General features: G+C 37.9%; 1 protein-coding gene across 1 annotated transcript; it reads right to left on the bottom strand.

Annotated features, from left to right (window-relative positions):
* Window positions 1–1,971: 1,971 nt before the first annotated feature.
* Window positions 1,972–9,647, bottom strand: LOC134748819 (uncharacterized). The gene is made up of 6 exons (XM_063683625.1): window positions 9,156–9,647; window positions 7,700–8,006; window positions 7,262–7,358; window positions 4,435–4,545; window positions 3,507–3,668; window positions 1,972–2,046 (listed from the first exon to the last, which is right to left on the bottom strand). Exons 1-6 carry the CDS (start codon window positions 9,607–9,609, stop codon window positions 1,981–1,983), a joined length of 1,197 nt encoding a protein of 398 aa, XP_063539695.1. The 5' UTR covers window positions 9,610–9,647; the 3' UTR covers window positions 1,972–1,980.
* Window positions 9,648–11,643: the final 1,996 nt, after the last annotated feature.

Here is an 11,643-nt window from a genome sequence, read left to right as displayed (position 1 = left end):
TTTACGACGTTTCGGTCGCGTGATACAGTTGGCGATTGGGACAATTTAATTGTTTGGTAGGCTTCTCTATATTAGTTATAACTCAATGCCAACACAGGCTTTATTAAAACTAGGTATTAATAAATGAAAATATCAGGGGCGTAATAGCTAGAGGATAGGCGCCCGGGGCAGTCACCAAATTTGCGCCCCCTGACGACTGACAAAAGTGTCCCTGCTGCTGTTTTTTTCCCATTTTGGCGCCCCCTCCTTGGATGGCGCCCGGGGCACTTGCCCCCTCTGCCCCCCCCCCCCCTAGTTACGACACTGGAAAATATAAAGCCACGCGTTTTTCTTTGAAAATGCAAAATCCAGCTATTTTGCGATAAATCTATGTAGGTTTTATTTACTACACGTGGTATGTTAGGTACAATATTTTAGTATTCTGCTGAAGTAGCTGGATGAGGCATTGACGTAACGTAGTCTGTGTCGTAACTGAAACGAAACAATAAACGCAAACGTTACGCAACAATACACAGTAGCAGCATTATAGTAGGACCAAGCTAACTTTTCATGTCATTTGCAATAAAGTATGACAACATGTCATCGTTAATGTCAAATTTCCATGTAAATATAAGGTTTATAAGGATACTCCCTCCCTTTGTTCTGTTAACGGTCTGACGTATATGTGACAGACAATTCCTAAGAATTTACCATGTGTAATATTAAGTGCAATTGTATATTGTGAGATAAATAAATCATATCATATCATATCATACCTAGTCGACTTCGACCAAATTAAATACACTTTAAGTTAAAGGAAAAATTGAAAAATTTACACCTCCGGCAGGACTCGAACCTGCGACCATTGGAACACCGGTCCAATCGCTTCTGCTAACTAAGCCACGGAGGTCTACCAGAAGTGTGCGATTTTTCCATTCCTTCCCTCAACGCCTTAACGCCTTCTTAGCAACATCTACCTGTAAAAATTGATCGTAACAAGCACCGGAGTCTCAAGTTATATTGAGAAATTAGTAGTAACACCCGCAGACGTTTCTGCTTCATAAAAAAAAATGGGGTCCCTTTGTTTGACATAATTATTGAAAGTTATAATGTAACTATTGTTATATTATCATAATAATTCTGAAACCGTTAACTTTTCAGCGCCACCAAGACCCGGCTAGTACGCGCTCTAGTATTCCCCATATTTCTGTATGGCGTGGAAACATGGACGATACGAGCCCGAGAAAGGCAAAGGATCGATGCATTCGAGATGTGGTGCTGGAGGCGTATGTTAAGGATACCCTGGACCGCCATGCGCACCAATGTATCGATCCTTTCACAGCTTCGTGTCCAAACTCGCCTATCCACAGTCTGTCAGCAGCGCATATTGTCCTACTTCGGCCACATAATGAGGAGGGGAGATGAAAGCCTTGAAAAGCTGATCATCGTTGGAAACACGGAGGGCAAACGAGGCCGGGGACGGTCTCCAACTAGATGGAGCGATCAAGTAAAAGGGGCCCCATCCTCAACCAGCTTTTGCTCGGTCGTCAGAGACGCGATGGACAGGCACCGATGGAGGCAGATTAAAAGAACCAGGTGTGGAGCATCCACATCCACTGATGACCACGATCCTCAGTCATGAGGGAGCGACCACAGAGAGAGAGAGATCCTATAGATAGGTTAGGTTAGGTTTGTTTTATGGCAATCCTGAAAAGTTACGCGTTTCTGAGAAAAACCAAATTATGACTAATGATAATATGACAATCATTACATTATGACTTTCAATAATTATGTCAAACAATAGAGACCCTAAAAAGTACATTTGTCAATGTCAATTGTGTAGATATATGATATTTTATTTCTTATCAACGTTACATAATTGCATATAAACGAATCATAAATATGTAGCAAATCCGTAAGTTTTTAAAAGTTTATTTATTCAAATGCCTACTCACTCTAAGCGCAAAGTTAAGCGGTTGTGGTGTGATTGAGAGGTTCTATTTATTCGGGCGTTGACTCGTTTTGAGCGGAAATTAGGGCGACCACCGAATACGTGCCTCTTACCACCTGAAATGTAAAAAAAAATACATCTGATACCTACACATTTATCTTAACATGCATTACAGTCATTCGAACCAGTTTGATTGATTTGATTTGATTTTTGCCCGAGAATTCAGTATAATACTAATAATATATTCTTTATCGCACGATACCAGATAATGAAAAAAGTTATACAGAAAAAGAACACACATTACATTAGGTAACAATACAGGCGGTCTTATCGTTCAAAAGCGATCTCTTCCAGACAACCTGTGGGTAGCAGGAAACCAATAACTTGCAACAATCAACGGATATAGTGCTTAGTGCTAATACGAGAAGTAGAAAACTATTAGAACGCATCACATCAAGCATGAGTCAAATGGGTAACAAATGAGTTTTTTACGGCTGATACAGTGTGGCTGTTATGTAGGACAAACAAATGTCCTATATTATTTATTGAGGGACACTAGCTGCTATAATTTATGCCAGAAATCCGTGCACATCAGTACAAAAGCAGGAAGAACGGGGCTTCAGTTTTTTTTTTCTGAATGGGTTTTGCTGCGCATGTCATTGAGCTGTAAATATTATGAGAACTCGGAACTACTTACTGCTTTACAGTCAATCAAATTTGAACCTTAATTGATTGCCTCAAAATTGTCATTATAGTCTCTAAAGTCAATCTCAAGGACTAATTTACCTGTATAAGTGCCATAAGTGAAGCTCTAGCAAATTGAAGGCCTTCATGACGATTCGATTGGTCGCTGCGCCGCCGCCGCGTACGAAAACGGCACTAGTAGGCGTAGGTCGCGTCGCATCGTAATAATTATGTCACTAGTCGAAAGTCGATCAAATTTGAACCTTAATTGATTGACTAAAAGTTGTCATGCCAGTCTTTAGGATTAATTTAACTAAAGTACTTACCTGTATAAAGGTGCCATAAGTGAGTTCTAGCATATTGAAGGCCTTCATGACGATTGGTCGCTGCGCCGCCGCCGCGTACGAAAACAGCACAAGTTGGCGTAGGTCGCGTCGCATCGTAATAATTATGTCACTAGCCGAGAGTCGATCAAATTTGAACCTTAATTGATTGACTGAAAGTTGTCATGCCAGTCTTTAGAATTAATTTAACAAAAGTACTTACCTGTATAAAGGTGCCATAAGTGAGTTCTAGCATATTGAAGGCCTTCATGGCGATTGGTCGCTGCGCCGCCGCCGCGTACGAAAACAGCACAAGTTGGCGTAGGTCGCGTCGCATCGTAATAATCATGTCACTAGTCGAGCGTCGATCAAATTTGAACCTTAATTGATTGACTGAAAGTTGTCATGCTAGGATTAATTTAGCTAAAGAACTTACCTGAAGGTTGTCTGGAAGAGATCGCTTTTAAGCGATAAGACCGCCTGTTGCTGCTTAGTTTTTTATGTTAATTTGCTGTATTTAATCATGTTTCATTGTGCACAATAAAGAATATTATTAGTATTATTATTACCTGTATAAAGGTGCCATAAGTGAGTTCTAGCATATTGAAGGCCTTCATGACGATTGGTCGCTGCGCCGCCGCGCACGAAAACAGCACGAGTTGGCGTAGGTCTCGTCGCATAGAACTAGCGTGCCAGCCGCAGTAGAAAATTGAGTCGGACAGAAGCGATGCCTGAGAATATTTGAATTATTTAGCTTAGTCAGCTAAAGTAAAAAATTCGTGCATCTAAACTACAGGTAATTAAAAAAATATCCAGTGGATGTGCTTTTATGAGCACTTTTGGAAATTGTTTCCTTAATCAGCAAAAATTTAGTCATCATTTTGTCTTTTGTCTGAAAAAGATTTTTTTCTGCTCTACAGCACAATTGAGGATTGAACCCTCGATTTTTAATCACCACACACAAGTTAATCTAACCATTTGTAGTATAACTTTTGATTGATTTTTGTAATAACTATTTTAATTTTAATATGGATACCACCACATAAGTGTAAAGTTTAATAAAAAAAAAAAAAAAAGTAATTTATGGGTTTTTACATTCAAATTCAGACTGCACGACACAAGCGTTACTGCTGCAGTTTTAATTCCAATGCAATGTAACTTTTATCAATGAATTTAGTATACGTATCAACTAAACGTTTCAGCTTCAGTTCAAACAGTAAAAAATTCGGTTTTTAAAAATTCCTGGGTATTTTCTCCCCGATAGCGAGCGTTTGTGTTTTAAAATATGTACCTAAGATAAAGTGTAAGGCCTGAGTGGAAGCTCAAAACGGAGCGTTCGGCGGGGCGTGCAGCGTGGCGTCGGGCTCACAAGTGATTTGAGCAGCGTGCACTAAGGCCGCTCCTATACGTTTGCATTTGTTTAATATGCACGCCGCACGCCCCGCCCCGCTACACGCCTAACTCGAGCGTCCACTCAGGCCTTACACTAAGACTTACCTGATACGTTATTTCACCAGCATTGCAAAGGAAAAGAGCTAGTAGGAAGTATAATGCTACTACAAACAAAATTATTTTCAATTGGGCGGCTACAGTCATGTCCTTTGAAAGCTGAAAAATAAGTAATTTTATACATCATTCAAATAAACTGTCTAAATAACTAATAACTTCAATAGTGAAACAAATAAATCGGCAATACTTTAAAAAATCTCGTATCTCACACTAAGACTCAAAGTTGAAAGGCAGTAAGCAGTAACTCTGTCTGTATGCATCCCATACTTACCACATTTTTCTCTTGATGGACAGAACGATATACGAGTTTTTTTTCTCAAAGTAGTGCCGAAATGGTCGATTCTAATATTTCTGATTTAAATATTGATTATGGTGTAGAACTGGTTTTGATACGACCTACGGCTCATTGAAGGCACAATTGCGGCTCTTTAAACCACACAAAAAATGAACTCTTGAGAGTTCACTCACGCGTTTTTAGTCACTCGCGCGACATGTTTCGGAGAGCCTAGGTCTCCATTTTCAAGCACTAATACACACATGGAGGCCTAGGCTCTCCGAAACATGTCGCGCGAGTGACTAAAAACACGTGAGTGAAACCGCTATGTTAGTTAAGTTAATATGTCTCACGATAGTTTAAATTCGATCACTTGAGAGTTCTTAGAAAAATCAGCAGTAATATGTAGCTCGGTAGACTACCGAAATCAACATTTGTGGCTCTTTGAGCTACATATTATTGCTGATTTTTGCTGGGCTTGGCTCTTTCTCTAAAAAGTTTGCGAACCCCTGGTATTGGTTATTGGCGCGCATCTCACTCCCGACTCACTTTATTTCGCATGTCACTCAATTATGTATATTCAACTTAACGTTTTGTTATTTATCGTAAACACGATTACAAACCGGTGCATGTTGCACCTTAAGGATCATTACTGATAAAATCATATATTCGAATTTAAACTATCGTGAGACATATTGACTTAACTAACATAGCGGTTTCACTCACGTGTTTTTAGTCACTCGCGCGACACAAAAACACGTGAGTTAAACCGCTATGTTAGTTAAATCATATATTCCTTCTAGATTATCTAATAGGAACATTCCCAGATTTAGAATTCCCAACGGTACATCACTAAGCGCATGCAATTTAGCTGATATTAATTTAAGCCCATAACTGAGCTGGTTCCCTGAAATCGCAATTGCACTAGTAGGTAAATTCCGTCATGTACTATGTATATTACTACAAGAATGCCTTATTCGTGTATGTTATAAATGTCCCAGTGCTTAACACTGTCTAATGGCGGACAAACGGCCTGTCAATTATTGGAATCAAGATATCAAACACTAGACATTTCATCTTATTTATTTTATTGATTTTCCATGCACATACCGGAATTTCTTATAAAATTGGAGGTATCTATAGCACATGGCCGACACGCTATACATCAAAAATCACTTGCGTTTCTATGTGTGAACGGCACGTCTGTACACGCGTCATGCGTCATAGTGTAAGTTGTTTAAAAACAGTACTGAGCGGCCGGCAAACGGCCGTCAATCTGCTGTCGCGGGGCGAGTAATTCGAGTCGGGGCGGGGCGGTGCGTGGCCGTTCTGTATGATAATACTATTACATATTCTGTATCTATATATCTACCAATTATGTTAGGTGGATGGTAAAGAAATCTGCGGTAATTTTCTGGTAGAAATTAACTGAGTTTTTGGCACTAAAACTTGTTTAATTTTTTACTTAACATAATAGAAATCAGCTTCATGTAGCCAAGCCTTCGATCAGCTGACCATAATAACTTTTTACTAATCGCCACAGTTAAATGGTACACCTACAGGGTCGCCCAAAACAATGTTGTCAAAAAATTTTAGGAATATCATCTGACTAAAAAAAGTTTAAACCGGACAAGTGCGAGTCGGACTCGACCACCGAGGATTCCGTATAATAACTGCATCAATAAATTGCTCTGATATTTAGATATTTAGATTAAGGCAATATTTATAAAACTTGACAATTTAAAAGTGCTTGTTGCTAGGCCTATTCGAATAATAGTTATTTGTTATACAAGGGTGCAAAGTTGTATTTTACCCGAGAGTGTGGAATTGAAACACGAGCAGTAAAATACATTTGCACCCGTGTGTAACACAAAACTTTTCCCCTCACTATAGCGAGGAAAGTGCAACATCCACAGGCGTTAGATCATCTTCATCACTGGAATCACTCATTTTTATACGATAATACGATATTATAACAGAAAACTCTGGAAGTTGTGTATTTTTACGTGTCGGAGTCGGTGAGAAAATTTAAAATCATTAAAAAACCATTTATTTATGATAATTAATATCGAACGAACCATTATTATGAGCGTTTGACGTTTTGTTATCTGTCAAGCTACTTAAACACGCTCCATCCAAGGTCAAATTACTTTCCCCACTAGTGGATAAAATGCGTTTTTCCCCGCTTGTTTTAAAGGATAAAAGACGGCTTTCAGAGTAGTGAGGGGAAAATAATATTTTGACTTTGACTTTACTTCTTAGTATTTGTTGTTAGGTATAGCGGCAACAGAAATACATCATCTGTGAAAATTTCAACTGTCTTGCTATCACGGTTCATGAGAGACAGACGGACAGACGGACAGTGGAGTCTTAGTAATAGGGTCCCGTTTTTACCCTCTGGGAACGGAACCCTAATTATCATTAAAATAATCTCTTTTAGCTATGATCCACAAACGCAAACGTTTGTTAAAATTATCAAAAATGTGCCGCAGTAAGAATGTTTCACGTCGCATTTTTGGGTCAGGTATAATAGAAACTTACGGCCAACTGCAGCACCAACGACACGGCGGAACCCGAGCTCAGGCAAACTTGGAGCGCAAGAACCGCACCGACGGACCGGTCGATGTCTTTTGATAAGCTTAAGTACAATAGCAAAAAACTGTTCTTTATCAAGGGCTAATGGTTTTTCATTCGTAAAGGAGCCCACTGACTATCAGTCTGCCGGACGATATCGGCCTGTCAATTGTTCGGAACTGTCAAATTTTTGTTTCAACTGGCAGGCCGATATCGTCCGGCGGACTGATAGTCAGTGGGGCCCTTAAGAATCGTAAGTAGTAGTAGTAAATCACTTTATTGTCCAAAAAAAAATGATAACATGAAATTCATATAAATTTAGGTACAAAGGCGAGCTTATCCCTGTAAGGGATCTCTTCCAGCTAATCTTAGACGAGCTTACTACGTTAGCAAATAAATAAGTACCTTATAAGATGACTATGCATCACGATTCCTTCAATAAATCCAGAATGCAGTTGATCTGTAGCATATTCCTCATTTCCTGCATGGTTATTTTTATCAAACTGTTCCCTTAAACCTTGCAAATAATATCGCAACGTGATGAATTTATACTTATACATGATCAGAGTGATAATAGCGAAGGAGTCAATACATATCATGGTGGCCAACATAACGCCCAACACTCCTGTTGTAAATAATCTAAATGTAACAGCAATGGCGGAATTATCGTCGTAAAATGGCCAATATGTCACAATTGTTATGAAGTGGGATCCTGGAAAAATACATTATGGTCTCATAATACCCAACCATAGTAACCAAACGTAGTCAGTGGCGTAACTAGGGGGGGGCAGAGGGGGCAAGTGCCCCGGGCGCCATCCAAGAGGGGACGCCAAAATGGGCAAACAGCAGAGAAACTTTTGTCAGTCGTCAGGGGGCGCAAATTTGGTGACTGCCCCGGGCGCCATATCCTCTAGCTACGCTACGATTATGTAGTGCTATGAGAAAGATCATCATAAAGCCAGCAAAGTACAAAAATAGTTTTCCTTGGGTTACAACTCGAGATATACGTACAAAGGTATCAATCTGGGCTGTCTAGCGGCAGATGTCGTAATATGTGCGGGAGATCTGTTCGCAGCATAATAGTATATACAAGTAGTTATAGACGCGCCACCGAGCGACCGGGGGAAGAGAAAGAATATTCATATACAATTTGGGCAGCATACCTATGATGCCACCCGGTCGGTGATAAGGAGAAAGCATGGCACTATTTGCTCTTCCCTTTTATAGGAATCGCAATAAGACTATCTTTCTCTATCAAAGAGTGTCAGGCCCTTGGTTCGCAGACACATATGTGCCTAGTTTCTGTCATATTGACAGAATTGGCCGCAAGACACATTTTTCCAGACTGATATAACGGACACACCTGTACAAGTGTACACCTATATCTCTAGCTAGTACCAAATACTATAATAAACTACGGTTAGTGCTGGTTCTTTAAACTAAGTACCTATAACAAAGATAGATATAACTCTGTAATAGATGGATACAGTCTAAGGAAAAAACGTGCCTCGAAAATCACGAAAATTTGATTCTCGATCAGATGTCGCTACTACCTTTGGCCTACTCTCGTATAGAGGGCGTTGACGGTTTCATTTGTTATTTAACAATTTTAACGCATATCAGTGAAAGAACATGGGTCAAAATAATAAAAATAATTAATGCAAATAAAAAAAATCATTTATCCATATTTTAATACATTTTATCGTATTTTTATAAATCTTCATTTTTAAGTTTTAAAGTGTGTCGATAGATGGCAGTGAATTTACTGTTACAAAATTTACTATGACAGTACCGCTCTATAATATTATATCCTCTTTGCCTATAGCAAGTAGCCTGTATTTACTTAAATTAAAATATATACCTGTCATCATCTTTCGAACGCCGTCAAAAAGAAAGAAAACAAATGAACCATAAACAGACACCGCGTATGCCACCACGTTAATTTTCATAATTCTATAATTCTCAGCCACTCGATGTTCGTCTTCATGATCTTTGCAAATCTCTACCAATTTCCTGTTCAGTTCCTTGACGCGTTTCCTATTCACGATGACTGAAAACATCTTGCACAGAACTATAGTATGACTCACAGCGAACGATGTACAATCGCTCCTTTCATCATTAGGCATGGCCCCGAAGAACACCCCAATAATTTCCAATAGAGTCATAGAAATATAAGTAGAAAATACTATAAAGCACAGAAGTCGGTAACGCAAACTTTTTCCCTGGCTTATTTCGCCCTCCTCAAACCAAAAATCTCCCGCTCCTGCTAAGTAAATTTTTCTGCATAAGTTTTTCAAAATGAAATAATTTTTCATTTTTATCGGTCAGATTCTTCCAAGGCACAAGCTTTCTCTTTCAATCAAGAACGAATAAGTGAACTAACAACCGTAACTCATAAGTGTAAATTGGCTTAATTTTGAGATATTATGAAGTTGTATAATAATAGGATATTTAGTACATATGTAAATTGAATGGTAATATTGGTTTTTCTTCCAGAGATCCGTAAAGCATATGTCATAATATATAATATTACCTTTATAAAGTTAGTGTATATTTATGGGAAAGAGCTACGAACATAAACATACCTACCTTTGTAGTTTAATAAATTAAGTTTAGGCATATGTAATTTGAAAGGAAAATTTTGAAAATCTTATTGATAATTATCTTATTAGTTTTTAGCCGTTACGCATCTCGCTCGTATATAGGTTTATCTACTTCCATATCATAACTTCCCTATTATATGTTCTGAAGCGATAAACTAATGGCCTATATTAACAAACCTTCGTCTGTAGTTGATTCGTAATTTTGACTTCACGTTATCGATAGCCGATATTTTAATTACATTCAAATTTAGAACATCTCTGAGAAACAAAGGAATTTGATTTGACCTCTATTCTCGTATCAGTCGAGATGACGTTTTGCTAGAAATGAAATGTCAGTTGCAAACAATTTTGACGTATCACGCGTCAGTATCACGCATATTACTTGATATCGAACGGTATGACAGTAGACCCCAACTCTAGTTTGCCTCTGAACTAAAAAAAAACTACGGATGCGTGAAAAAAGTTTAAATTTACTGCCATTTGACGTTTTTTTATATTTGATTAATTTGTAAGTATAAAATTAGTTTGTTTTGTTGAAGCTTATGATATGGATGAAGATAAAGCAGTGTATGTAACTGTACATAATTAGTCATTAAAATACTTGTGTGACCCTATTATGAAACTCATTTAATTCGTTTCATAAACCCACACTCGTATTTTAAAGCATTTCATTATGAAGCAGTCACATAAACTACTATTATAAAACAGCAGGGTATAAAACCTCACTCGAAGTCATTTGTAAGAAAGTTTTACCCATACTAAGTGGCCGAAATTACACAATACTTAAGTGTTAAAGTTTTTCAAACACTAATAGCACAAAAATGACACCTTGTTTGTTATTTAATATTACCTTCAATCAGCCGTAATTGTTTAACACATTTAGCTATTTTCTTGCGGTATACTTTTGTAGATTAGGTAGCTTTACAATATATTCGTAACTATCTCACATCAAATAATCACTATAACAGCGTTGAAACTCTGTTATTTTTTTATTTTGACTAGTTTTGTCAATACCTTATTTTCGTGGTTATTGTCAAAGAAAACATACGAATAAAATAAAAAAACTGTTCAAATAAAAGCAAAGTTTGAGGCCAATAACTTCAAAAAAATCTATATATATATACAGGGTGGAAAAAAATGGGCCCTGGAGGGAAAGTGGCATAAAAGCTTAAGTTAGCTCATTTTACTTAAAGGAAACATTCTTTAATTTTTAAAAAGAAACAAAACTGCATTCAAAGATTTTTCTTTTTTTTTTTTCAATTTAGCTTGTCTAAAAATATTCTTGAGTACTAAATACATGTATTCGATTTTATTGATATTTTGTACGACAGACGAGTATAAGGTAACAATAGTTATTTGTGCAACAAGAGAGGAAAGTTGGTTTTTCTTGCGAGTGTTTATTTTGAGTCCCGAGAAAGCGAAAGAGTCTATAATTGAATCACGAGCGAAGCGAGTGATTCTAAGGTAGAATCTTGAGCGTAGCGAGGGACTCAAAAACACGAGATGTAAAATAACTTTGCTCTCGTGTTGCACACATAATTTTTCACCTCAGTAGTGAGAACATATTAAAGGTTAAAATGTATTTCGAGAATGTACCGTACCGGACCGGACCGGACCGGACCGGACCGTACCGTACCGTACCGTAGTATGAAGTTCATGGCCTTCACTAAATTAAAAAGCTACATTGTTTCACTCCCTGGAGTGAGGAAAGTCGCACTTTCCTCACTCCAGGGAGTGACGAAAGTA

The sequence above is a fragment of the Cydia strobilella genome, chromosome 17 (assembly GCF_947568885.1).
Source record: "Cydia strobilella chromosome 17, ilCydStro3.1, whole genome shotgun sequence".
NCBI lineage: Eukaryota > Metazoa > Arthropoda > Insecta > Lepidoptera > Tortricidae > Cydia > Cydia strobilella.
Note: the sequence above shows the minus strand (reverse complement) of the source record. Positions and strands in the feature narration are given on the sequence as shown.

Excerpts from the sequence above, each read along its gene's own strand:
- LOC134748819 (XM_063683625.1), bottom strand. The coding sequence starts at position 9,609 with ATGAAAAATTATTTCATTTTGAAAAACTTATGCAGAAAAATTTACTTA. Across the intron at positions 4,546-7,261 it reads CGTTGGTGCTGCAGTTGGCC|CTTTCAAAGGACATGACTGT; the intron begins GTAAGTTTCTAT and ends CTTATTTTTCAG. Across the intron at positions 2,047-3,506 it reads CTTATGGCACCTTTATACAG|GTGGTAAGAGGCACGTATTC; the intron begins GTAATAATAATA and ends TTTACATTTCAG.